General features: G+C 31.1%; 2 protein-coding genes across 2 annotated transcripts; both read right to left on the minus strand.

The window, feature by feature from the left end:
* Window positions 1-805: 805 nt before the first annotated feature.
* Window positions 806-3,105, minus strand: LOC139857077 (U-box domain-containing protein 19-like). The gene has a single exon (XM_071845794.1). It carries the CDS (start codon window positions 3,058-3,060, stop codon window positions 997-999), a length of 2,064 nt encoding a protein of 687 aa, XP_071701895.1. The 5' UTR covers window positions 3,061-3,105; the 3' UTR covers window positions 806-996.
* A 6,588-nt stretch (window positions 3,106-9,693) lies between these two features.
* Window positions 9,694-10,611, minus strand: LOC139859045 (RING-H2 finger protein ATL46-like). The gene has a single exon (XM_071847863.1). It carries the CDS (start codon window positions 10,609-10,611, stop codon window positions 9,694-9,696), a length of 918 nt encoding a protein of 305 aa, XP_071703964.1.
* Between the last annotated feature and the right edge of the window lie 2,205 nt (window positions 10,612-12,816).

The raw sequence follows: 12,816 nt of genomic DNA on the forward strand, positions 1-12,816 counted from the left end.
TTTTGAACGATAGTACCAATTTCTTTTTGGCATTTAACCCGTTTCTTTTATTTCTACAAGTTTTCAATAATAACAATGATATCTCTAACATTAAATTATATTAAACTAATGTAACTTGTACTAAATTTATTAAATAACAATGGTTAAATTGTTGAGAGTGGCTGAGCACCACCTAGTCCCTCTTTGTCTCCGCCACTGGTTCATTAATTAATTTGAGAAACCTTGAGAAAACATCACATTTTTATGACCAAAGGTTTCTTTTCATAACAAAAGAATTACGATTGAATCAGAAATATGTTAATGTCCCTTCAATTCAATATTATGAATGTATGAAATTTCTTAATCAAAAATATAAATGTGATATTGACGTATGATCCTTCCTAAATCTAACCAATTTTCTTGTCATCTCAACCTTGACCTATACGCTTCTACCGTTAGTTTCTCGTCCGAACCATGACACGTATTCGATTATCTTTGATTAGAAAAGTCAATAATAAACACATACCTATCATAGAGACCCAACGATTATAAAATATAAGTTTCAATAGTTAATTTAATAATTTAATTTGTCGATTTGTAAGTTCGACTTCACAAGCAACTTTTTTTTTTTTTTTAACTTATATAACACTCACCTTCATGATTAACATTCAACGATAACATAAAATATCCAAAATTTACCACTTAGGATATTTACATCTTTAGTTTCAGCCAACTCAAATTAAAAAAATAAACAACGTTTCCTATTTTTAGGAGGAAATCAATTTTTCTTACTCATAAATTTTACCGGTTTATTTCGTACTCAAAATTCAATCACTCATTGTATGCTTGAATATATTTATTTATAAAAATTTGTATCATCTTTGCTATCAAAAAAAGTCTATAGGTGTATTATAATACAAGTGTGTATCTTACAAGTATATCTATATCATTCTTAGCTCCATTAAAAATCAGAGCTTAAATGTAAAAGAATTATAACACAAAAATTTTAATTCTAACCTAACAAGAATGAACTGTTGCAGTTCTTGATGAATCCCAATTAGCCCTCAAACCCGAACTGCTCGTTTCGTGGTACCTGTGCATGATTCGGATCAATGTTCGAGCTTTCTTGCCTGCTTGTGTTCCTCCACTTGTCGATAACGTGTACAAGAAACCAATCAAATTAGCGTTATTCGCTAAAGCCGCTACCACCTCGTTCCCCAAGTTGTTGCATAATGCCAACAAGATCGAAACAGAATACTCTTTCGCAGCTCGTGAAGGTGATGTTTGAAGAGTCTTGATAACAAGTGGTAAACATGAATTGTTGAAGATATTGTTAGACCCATCAAAGCTTTCGGCTAATGTAGCCAAAACTCCTAATGAATCTGTCACAATTTCAGGCCTTTCTGATGTAGAAATGAGATTAGATAGCAATGGAATGATGCCTGATGAGATTGCGGTTTCGTGGTTTCTAGGGTAGACTAAAATCCCGAATAAAGCAGCTAATGAATTCTTTTTACCACATGAAGTTCCTGTTTTAATCAGTTCGATTAATGCTGGAATCGCGTCAGGGATTTCACCGATGAGCTTCTGATTCGTTTGTACAGATGATAAGTAAAAGACTGTTGCAGCTGCAATCTGTTTTGCTTCTTGTTTCAGTCCGTTTTTCACTACATTCACTATCGAATTTAATCCATTGTAATTGATGATCATCTTCTTCCCATTCGAATGCTTTGAAAGCTTGAGTAAACCTGCAATTGCGTTTTCTTGAATTGTCGAATCAGAAGACGAAAGTAGGGATAACAATGGAGGAATTGCTCCAGCTCCAATCAAACAAAATCGATTGTAAATATTCGATTTGGCAAGCAATCTGATCTCATAAGCTGCTCTACTCTTCTGTTTTTCGGTCCCGTTACGCAATCGTCTCACAAGATAATCACTTAAGAACTTGATTGCTGCAGCAGAGGCTGGACTACCAGGAAGAATCGTCGATGAAATATCGCGACTCTGCTTTTGAAACTTCGACATCGTAATTCCATGATCGATACAGTACTGATGAATAACTTTCCTTAGGTTTATGTTTGGAACAAGTTCTGTGGTAGCCAACTTCTCCCCTGTTTTCGGGCAGATCAAATTGCCCGATTTCAACCATTTCTGAATCGAAACACGGTCGTACGTCTGACCAGTGGAAACGGTCACCGGATCAGTCATAAGTTCTAACGAAATCGGGCATCTAAAATCCTCTGGGTTTAAACAACTAAGGATTTCGAGATTAGGTCTTTCAGTAATTGGATTATCACTATGTTCAATCACACAGTTTTCAAACAAAACTCCTCTACAATACCTCATGAAACCAGCTAAAGTACTTAACAAACACAAATCTCTTTCATTATTATCTAGCGATTCAGAACAAATTTCATCATCTAAAAACCTAATTTCATTATGACAATCACTCCAGCTATTAATTCGAAGATAATATAGTACTCGTTTAATCATAATCGAATCAGGCTCAAACCTGTTTTCAAATTGATTCAGTATCAACAAAACTCGTTTCATCGCGTGATCATCATCATGATCAACCTCAATTTTCGCTTTTCCCGCTTGTTTCGCAACCAACTCGACTAATTCTTTGATCTCTAAACTCACTTTAATCAAATTCAACGGTAGAATATCAAGCGCAGTAGCAACAGATCGAATCAACGTCATAAACTGCGTCGCTACAAAGTGCGATTTCATCAACAACCAAACCCTAGCTCCATCACGTGTACAATCTTCAATTAGAAATAAAATCTTCTGTAACGTATGATGAAGTTCCGAGAAACAGAGCAAGGCAGTATCCGGTAAACCGGAAACGTCGTCGTTCTCCATAATTGCAACGAATAATATATTAAGAATTGTGATTTGACGGATTGATTCTCGCGCGTTTTTTCGTTGTGTTGCGAAGTATTTCGATTGATAGTTTGTGATAGAGTTTGAGAGAGTGATCAGTGACCGAAGCAAGGTGGCCGGATTAACGTCTTGACATGGATGTACCGCCGGAAACTTGAGAATCCGGCGAGCGTTTTGATCGTATTTTTTGAGCATGAAGAAAGTTTTTTTTTTTTTAGTATTCCCGAAAATAGTGGAAACTTTTTTTGTGTGTGTGCGGAATGTTGTTATTTCAGTTAGAGGGTTTTATAGAAGATAAAGATTTTTTGTGTAAACGTGGCGAGAATTTATGCGCGTTTGGAGATATGATTCGTGGACTTCGTAAAATATTATAAGTGACGCTTCATTGAGACACGTGTTTGGGTCACGCGCCAAAATTATATTGGACGGCTAATTTTTGACTAAGAGCTTTAAGTTTTAAGAATAAATTTTAGTTATGGGATAAAATTGATTATTGAATGATTATAGATTAGATTAGATGCAAACTGTTCACAGCTTTTACATCATAACTTTGTCACATGTAATGTATGTAACGAACCTTCAAACACTTTAGCAGCTTCCACCAAACCCCAAATCCTTTAACTGAACTGAACGAATTGTCCCAAACCAATCATGGGACAATGGACCAGGAAATGTTAGAAATTAGAGTTGTAATTGATAATTCGATTGTTTCTTGAAGTGTGAAATCATTTTTCCAAGTTAGTATTTCGACTCAACAAGCTTCGAGTATTACAAAATTCAAATTGAAATAAGACAAGAACGCAATTCGATTGCATGCAAGAAAAAGTACGAATCTAAGGTATTAAAAAGAATTTATTTTCGGTGTTTTTTGATGTGATAAGAAAGTGATTGATTTTCCGAAAGGAAAATCAGTTTTAATTCGGTCAATAAAACCAAAGGGTGTAGCCCTTCCTTTGGCGATAAAAACCGCTTACCGACGATTTTCTGGTATACAAAACATTACCCAACATGAAATGCTCGACTGAACTCAAATGAGAAAGAAAATTAATGATACGATGTTCGCTCAATGTATGCAAATCCATCAAATAAACCTCTAAGAGTAAAACTGATCACTATAAACGTGATTAAAAGCCATAAAATCGTGATGGCACCTTAAATCGGATAGCGCATAACCTAGCTTACAGGTGGCGTTCACTGCAACTGTACGCGATAGTCCTTGATTCAGTATTGTCGATAATTCTGGTTTAGTGCATGTAATGTCAGTTTTGGACACGCACATGATGATGGCGCTTGATGGATCATGAGAGCGTTGTACTTGTGGCGCATTGCAATGCTATAAGATACTACATAAGTACATAGCAACTTGTTGATTATGTAGTGTTAGGCACGTTCCAATCACGTGTGTTGCGCATATATAGAGTGTGCGAGTATGCGCACATTAGTTGCGTAAGCCGAGCTGGCGAGCTATATACATTTTATTTGTTCTATTATGTAAGGTATTTAACTATTTTTTCTTTAATACCATAATTCAGGCTAAATGTTAAATTGAATTAATACATAGCCGTGTTGATTTACACCGTAGTAGTCGAGTACCGTATAGTATGTATATAATAATATAACTATAAGTAAGAAGAAGTAGACAGAAAATATCTAAACAAACGCGATATACAAATTATTGCTGATGGTGTTTTCTGTGGCAGATCTTACACTATACTATTATTGATAGTGTTTTCAAAGTACACCGTACAATACAGCCATGAAGCGTATTTATTTTAATTTCATTTAGGTCAAGATTTGGCATGTTGAATAGATTCATTGGTTTGGGTTGTGGTTTTTTTTTTTTTTTTTTTTTTTTTTTTTTTCTTTTTTGTTTTGTATTTAGGTGGGGTAATGGGTTTACCGACTTTCAAGGGACACGTGGAAGAATGGAAGTCGACATGTTGCTTCGCGAGTGGAGAAAGTGTGACACAAATTCCAAGAAACAAATAGTACAACTAGAGTCTTTTTGATTACGTGTAATTTAGCTTTTAATAATTAAATTGAATTGATTTAATAATTAATAATGTCAAGATAAGGTGTCATTTAAGGTTTTATTAGTAAAAGCATGTTATAAAACTCGTCATCTGACACTTGGAATTTTGGTTATTCAACTTATCCACCGCACAGAATCTTCTCAAGTTCACATATTACACAAAAAGAATCAGGAATTGTCACTTGAGCCAATGTGGCAACGTATTTTATGAGAAAAACTTTAAGCATAAACAAATTTGGAATGGTTTAAGTTTATTTATAATACCTACTAAGTTATAAATACATTAATAATGAAGAGGTCAATTATTTTATACGTAGTAATTAATTAGAGTTTATAAATTTATTATAATATGCGTAAACGTAGCTCTAAGGACTACATCATAGTGACCCATGATGTCTAGCTTTGAGCCTAATTATATTTGAAAATAAATAGTTATGTAATTGATAATGTCCCTTAAAAATAAAGTCCTTCATTTTGTCTATTTAATTAGATAATCATGTAATACTAGTATGTTTTGGCGTTGTAATCATGTTGTGTTTGCGTAAGACTAGTATGTTCATGCCTTGATGAGAGATTCATGTGTATGTAAGAATCCCATCCTTTGTTCGTTTTCAGGTTTTAATAATATTTTGTCTTAAAAAAAAAAGATAATAATGTAATACAAAATATTCTTTTTACATTTAAGCAAGAGTGCGTTTTCATATATATATATATATATATATATATATATATGTGTGTGTGTGTGTGTATATAATCAATAGCTATTATGTAATTTGTTAAATATAAACACAAAAGTAGGTATCACTTACCTTAATTCAAAAAGTAGGTATCTCTATTAAAAAAATTCATATATGGCCATTCATTTTCAGTTCAATATGCACTTTAATCACAAACTTTAGTAATATCCTTAATGGAGTACTTTTATGCTTATTGAAAAACAAAAATTTATTACTCCGTATATTAAAAAAAATCTACTCCGTACATATCTTAGATTATTTTAATATTAAAAATAAAAAATGTTTCTTTGTAGCATGTAGCTTAATTTTTTTTAGTTGTTTTTATTTTTTGTTGGATCGTATATTTTATACTATGCATAATTTTTACGCCCCTAGCGATGAAATTTTTTTTTATCCGCCACTGCATAAAACTAATTTGCGTCATGTGACTCCATGAAAGGTAGTATTGCTCTGGCTATCTGCCATTAATTAATTGAATAAATTGATATAAAATAAGATAAAGATGAAATGAATCAAAAATCAAAAATATACTCTTGTGAGAAATTGAAATGTTACACTGTTATGTTTATCTATCTAATTAGAAATGAAAAGAAATATCTACAATAAACTTCAAAATGAGAGAAATTGAAGTTTAATGTAGAGACTTCTCTCTAAATTTGAAAATTAAGGTAGTGATGTGTTACCTTCCAATATTATCATTGAAATTATTATTTCAACAGCTACGTTCAAAATTTCAGTAAATATTCTCGAACCTTCATCTTCTGAAAGAATGTTAATTTTACGCTCAACAAGTACGTAGCATATCCACCAATCAATCATCCCCACGTGGTTAACTCATAATCCTCGCCATTGACTTTCCTGGTCTTCATTATTGTAATTGATAATGTCTTGTTGAATTGGTGACATGACTTCTCGTAAATGAGGTCGGCAGTTCGATCCTCATGAGCCGTAAAATATTTATCTTTATATTATCCGTCAATAATGGACCTCGAAGATTTCGAACTTCTGCGTTCGAGCCACCGGAGGGGTTTTACCACCCACAATGTCCGAATAAATTCGCCGTGGGGATTTTCTCCTGAGGAACGTGAGACTGTAATGTTCATTTCAGAAAATGAACGGTGGGTGGGTTCTAACATCACGTTCGGATCTCCTCAATGAATCCTAACCGCTATTAAAAAAAATTGATAGGTATTAATAAGATATTTGAATACATTGAATTTACTGGAATATCTTTTATTCTTTTATATTATCTCTAAAAGTAGAAAATTGAAAAGATGTGCATTGAGACACTAGTTATTATGTTGGCACTTTTATTAATGAGATATAACTAATATTGAATTAATATTGATCAACTAAATAAATGTAATCCTCAACTAATTGCGTAACTAAAGATGAAATCAATGACATATGTGGCAATTTGTTGTGAAGATCATTAAATTATATTCTTAGGTTGATAAACAACATAAAGTTAATTATTACTCCATCTGTCTCAAATCTATTGTCTCTAACAAAAAACACAAAGTTTAAGAAAAAATACATAATACATGTACTTTTCTGTTAACTTTTCAGTTTTACTTCTTACTTTTTAACAATCTTTTTATCTTACATGTATAAAGTAGGAGCAAAAAAGAAATTTATCACATTATTCTTTTTCAGTTATGGAAGTAGATAATTAATTTGGAATATATGAAAAAATGAATAATGGACAATATATATGAAACGGAGGGAGTATATAGTTATGAAGAATGGCTACATGTAAATATTTATTGTAAAACATTAATTTTTTAAATTATAAACGTATTTCAATACTTAAATTTAGAAGATCAATTTATTCATATAAATATGTTATTTTATATTATAAATATTATCTTTCCAATTAATGTTTAATCATAACTCTTGAAACTATGATTATCATTTTTCTATATGTTAAGCCTTCACTTTCATACAGTTTGAGTTTGAGCATTTGTACGTGATCTAAGTGATTATTTCATAGTCATTTCGACTATTTCTCTAGAAATAGAGATTTGAACACGAAACTCTTGTGAACATATTGGGACACAATCACTGGATTATTGTTCTAATGATTTGTAAAGTAATTAGAACGGACTAATCAAGTGAAAAGTACTTTTTTGTGAGGAATGGGAAAGAAAATTTTTATATTTATTTTTTCGTTTTTTTTTTATTTTTTTTTGAATTTTTTTTTCAAACATTAAGATCACAAAGAAATATGAACATTTTAAAAAGACACTTTGTGATGAATGTTACTCCATATTATTTTGACGGAAAAACGCTCGAAGAAATAAATGATAACATGCATCATGAGTAATGTTTTAATTATAGTTTTTTTTTTTTTTCATTATATATATTTTTTTTCATCTTATGTGAAGATTTTTTTATTTTTTATTTTTTTTTTCAAATTTTAGCCCGATTTAGATTTTAAGGTTTAGATTTAAGTGTTTTGAGTTTAGTCTCTAAACCCTAAACCCTAAATTCTAAACCTCTGGTGTTAAAAATTCAATATAAACTCTAATTTGTAATCTCTAAACCCTAATTTATAAACCCTGATTTCTGAACCCTAATTTCTAAACCATGATTTCTAAACCATTAAAAAAAACTCTAATTAAAACATGAGTAATACTCATGATACATGTTATCATTTATTTATTCGAGTGTTTTTCCGCCAAAAATAATACTAACATTCATCAAAAAGTGTCTTATTCAAATGTTTATATTTTCACGTGATATTGATGTTTGTAAAAAAATTAAAAACAAAAGGAAAAAATTTACTTCCTCTAAAAAAATATTTTCCTCTTGATTAAAACACTTATATATATATATATATATATATATATATATATATATATATATATATATAGGATCAAGAGGGAAGTAACCATTCGGGAGGAAGCGAGGGGACGGAAATTTTTTTTTTTTTTCCGTTTTGTTCACGAACATTATAGATTGGATGAAAATATGAACATTTAATAGAGACACTTTGTGATAAATGTTTTTATTTTGGCGGGAAAACGCTCGAAGAAGTAATATATAACAATTATCGTGTTTTTCGAGCGTATTTTGAGGTTTTAGATATTAGGGTTTGAATATTAGGGTTTAGATATTAGGGTTTATAGAGTTTAGATATTAGGGTTTAGGGTTTAAATTTAGGGTTTAGATTTAGGATTTAGATTGAGTTTTTAACACGAACGGTTTAGAGTTTAGGGTTTAGGGTTTAGGGTTTGGTGTTTTGAGTTTATGGAATAAACCCAAAACACCAAACCCTAAACCCTAAATCGGGCTAAATTTTACTTCACAAAACATGAAGAAAAAAAAAACGTTAACACTCTTCACGAATAATATTATCTTGAATGTTATTTTTGTCGATCGTTTTTCAGCTAAAATAATAACATTCATCACGAAATGTCTTTTCTAAATGTTCATATTTTCATCCAATCTATAATGTTCGTGAACAAAGTTTTTTCAAAAAATGATTTTTTTTTGCTTTCCCCCGCTTCCCCCCGATTGGTTTTTCCCCATTGATCATGCCCCTATATATATATATATATATATATATATATATATATATATATATATATATATATATATATCTATATATATATATATATATATATATATATATATATATATATATATATATATATATATATATAATCAATTACACCGTCGACCTCCCGACCTGGAAAACCGTCGGCGAACAAAAGTAAAATCGACGGTGGGGTGGTGTTCACATTGCCGGTGTTGGTAAGACTGACTTCAACCGAATGTGTGGATAGCGTATGATCTGAGATAACTAAAGACTAATTGGATTTGGAGACTTTTTAGTATGAAAATTGTGGGCTTCCCCCAAAATTAAATTTGAGTCCAATCCTAAACATAACTCAAGAATGAGCTTTTAAAAGATATCACATATCAATCTAAAATCCCTAGTTCATATTCATATCATATTTCATATTTCATTTCATTTCATTCATATTCATATTCATATTCATATTCATATAAATATAAATATAAATATAAATATAATATAAAAGTAAGAATAAATCACAAGGTAGCAAGTACAGTGTTTTGAGAAGAAGAAACACAACCAACTTCAGCTTCTGATAAAGAAGATTGAAATCTGGTTTTCTTGGACCACAACCAAATCTTGGAAACAGAAAAACTCTCATATTTAATCTTCCTTTCATCCTTATTATTATTATTATTATCTTCACATTCCACATTTTCTTTAATACTACTACTACTAGTGTTAGACAATGCTACTTGCAAATCTATATTATTATCAACCACATACTGAAATGAGCCCATTGAAAAGCATCTCCTTGCATCCAAGTAACACCTACTACCGATCTCCCCTGCCGCATTCGATCTTTCTCCCTCGTTAAAGCTCTTAAACTTCCCTAACCTCACAGAAAACACCCTATCGGCGCTATTTGTCGTGACATTTATCGCGTTTTCACTTGGCCCGTTACATGACGGGCTCTCAATGCCGACATTGACCCGACAAAGTGAACATGTAGAATTTGATAAAAGCCATGTGTCTATACATTGAGTGTGAAGAGCATGTCTGCAAATTGGAATCAATCTAAGCTGATCATGCGGTAAAAACTCACACAAACACACAGCACAATCAAATGGAAATTTTAAACTTGTGATTTGTTTGTATTCGAAAACAGGTAACCTATCGATTGTGGCCTGGTCCAAACCCGAATCTTGTTGACGAAAAAGCTGTTGAAGTTGTCTTCCGAGAGACTGAGGTCGAGATAGTTCACTGTCTCGGTTGGATTGAGAGGTTGATGGATGATAAGATTGATTTTCTGTAAATAATTTAAGGAAAACATGAAGGATTCCAAATATGAAAAAAATGGCAGCTACAGAGACTATGAACCAAAGAAGAACTGGACTAATTGTGATCTCAGATGGGCCATTTTCTTGACTGTTTTCACTGAGAATTCTACCCATTAAAAGTTGTGGTATAGAACTAAACTACCAGAACCAAATGTTATATGAATGAAAGTGGTAAATGTAAAAAGGAATGAAAGAGACGTTACGCATAAATCGTTTTAAAGGTTTAGGTTCCCAATAACGGAAACATTACTAGTTAAACACTTGGCCTGTTTCCATAAAAGTGGAGTAGAAACAAGTTAATGGTGGACAAAAAGCATGTGAGGGGATCTTGCAGCTTTACCTTTTTTGGCATGCTAGACATCAATGGCCACTCAATCTGGTGATCATTATTACTAATCATACCTTTATGTCGACTCATTTACCTGTTAGAAATATGTTCTCGGGTTAGCTATGGTTCGATCGTGGTTTGACCGTGGTACATATATTCCGAAGATATGCTCATGACATTAAATAATAAAAGTTCATTTATCCTATTCGGTCACACACAAAGGTCAATCGTAAATTGTTTGATATATCTTCTAATCGTAAATTAATTTATTAATCATTAGTTAATTGTTTAATAAATTAAGTTTTTTTTATGTGTGTACATATACTTACAAATCTAAATATATAAGATTTGATTTGATATAAATAAGATTTGATTTGATTTGTAAATTTTATTTTATATAAAGATTTTTACTATAATCATATTTTATATAATATATAAGATTTGATTTGATATAAATAAGATTTGATTTGATTTGTAAATCTTATTTTATATAAAGATTTGATTTTGCAAATCTTTTAAAATCTTTCAAATCTTTATATTTGTATTATATGTATCAATTTTATTCTATATAATACCAAGTCTTGGTATTGAAAATATATAGAAACTTGAGATACAAAAACATACATACAAAATGATATTTCTCTTTCTCTTTTTCAAGTAACCAAAATACTTGAGATCTATAATTGAGTTCGGTTTTGGTGGAAATAAGGAAAAAGAAAAGATCCGTTAAGTAGAAGGTATAGATTGAAACAAGGTTGGAACTTTGGGTGTCTACCGTTTAGAGGAACTCTTCTTTGGGTTTTTCAGATTCGATCTTCAAAAGGCTACAAAGGTTGTATTCTAATCTTCTCTTGTTTAATTTCGTTAATTTTGTTTTGTTTGCTAAAGTTTTGTACAATGATCCGTGGAAGAGTATGATTTTGTAAAGTTTTAAAAATGTTTCCGCTCGCTTTGAATTTGTATCATACTCCAACAGTGGTATCCGAGCCATCTTGTACAAGTTTAAACAAACTTTTCTTATGATATTTAGTTTTGATGGATGCGTTGTGCATGATTCTTGGAGATGATCATGCATAACAAACATGCAACACAAGTATCATAATTTATGTTTTATGTTTCCTAAATACTAATTTGAATATTGGATTTGGCAAAATGTAAAATGGGTTAAATTCATTTTTTTCATTTAAGAAATTTTTTTCAGCCTGGACAGTCCGTATTTGATGGACTGTTTCGGGGCTTTAAACTCAATATTATTGTATGAGACCAATTGCATTTGAAAGCTAACTGAAAGAACTTAAATTTGAAAAAAAAATTCATCGAAAAAGGATTAGAAATGAGTAAGATATGACCATTTAAAGTTACATGTATGAATCTGCTAAAATCCGAAAATTTTAATGGTAACTTGCATGTTGACTATTAAAGATTCAATGTATAGGAAAATAAAGTACATGAATTCTTTTCATGTTTTACATGAAATGAGAAAATTAAAATTATTAATTTTAGACTTTATGCTTTGGTAAGGTGAATAAATCTCCAACATGTTTTGATTCACTTAATATGTTTATTTGGATGGTTTTGGCATGAAAACCATACTTACAAAATATGAAGTGGGTTTACATACATATGTTATGTAAACAAGGATTGAATATTATAAGTGCCATTAAGTGTTGTTTAAATCAATCCTTATCGAAACATGTTATATGAAAATGGACGGTTGGCACTCCATTTGTTATGTATGTGATTGTTGTATGAAATCGGCAGTATTTGCCTCAATAAGACCCTTGTGTGGATGTTTGGTTGTATGATTTAATTTATTATTTATTCGGGATGAATGTAATAATTTATTAAACGACTTGCATGTCGTCTTTCTATTTATATTGTATTTGTAATAGTATAGAAAATAGAATAGTTATTTTGTAAAATAATGCAACCAAGATTGAAATCAAGAAGACGATGTTCACAAGGCGGCCCATCCGAGCATATAATGGAGA

Source organism: Rutidosis leptorrhynchoides, chromosome 7 (genome assembly GCF_046630445.1).
Source record: "Rutidosis leptorrhynchoides isolate AG116_Rl617_1_P2 chromosome 7, CSIRO_AGI_Rlap_v1, whole genome shotgun sequence".
NCBI lineage: Eukaryota > Viridiplantae > Streptophyta > Magnoliopsida > Asterales > Asteraceae > Rutidosis > Rutidosis leptorrhynchoides.

Coding starts and splice junctions, on each gene's coding strand:
- LOC139857077 (XM_071845794.1), bottom strand. CDS start 3,060: ATGCTCAAAAAATACGATCAAAACGCTCGCCGGATTCTCAAGTTTCCG.
- LOC139859045 (XM_071847863.1), bottom strand. CDS start 10,611: ATGGGTAGAATTCTCAGTGAAAACAGTCAAGAAAATGGCCCATCTGAG.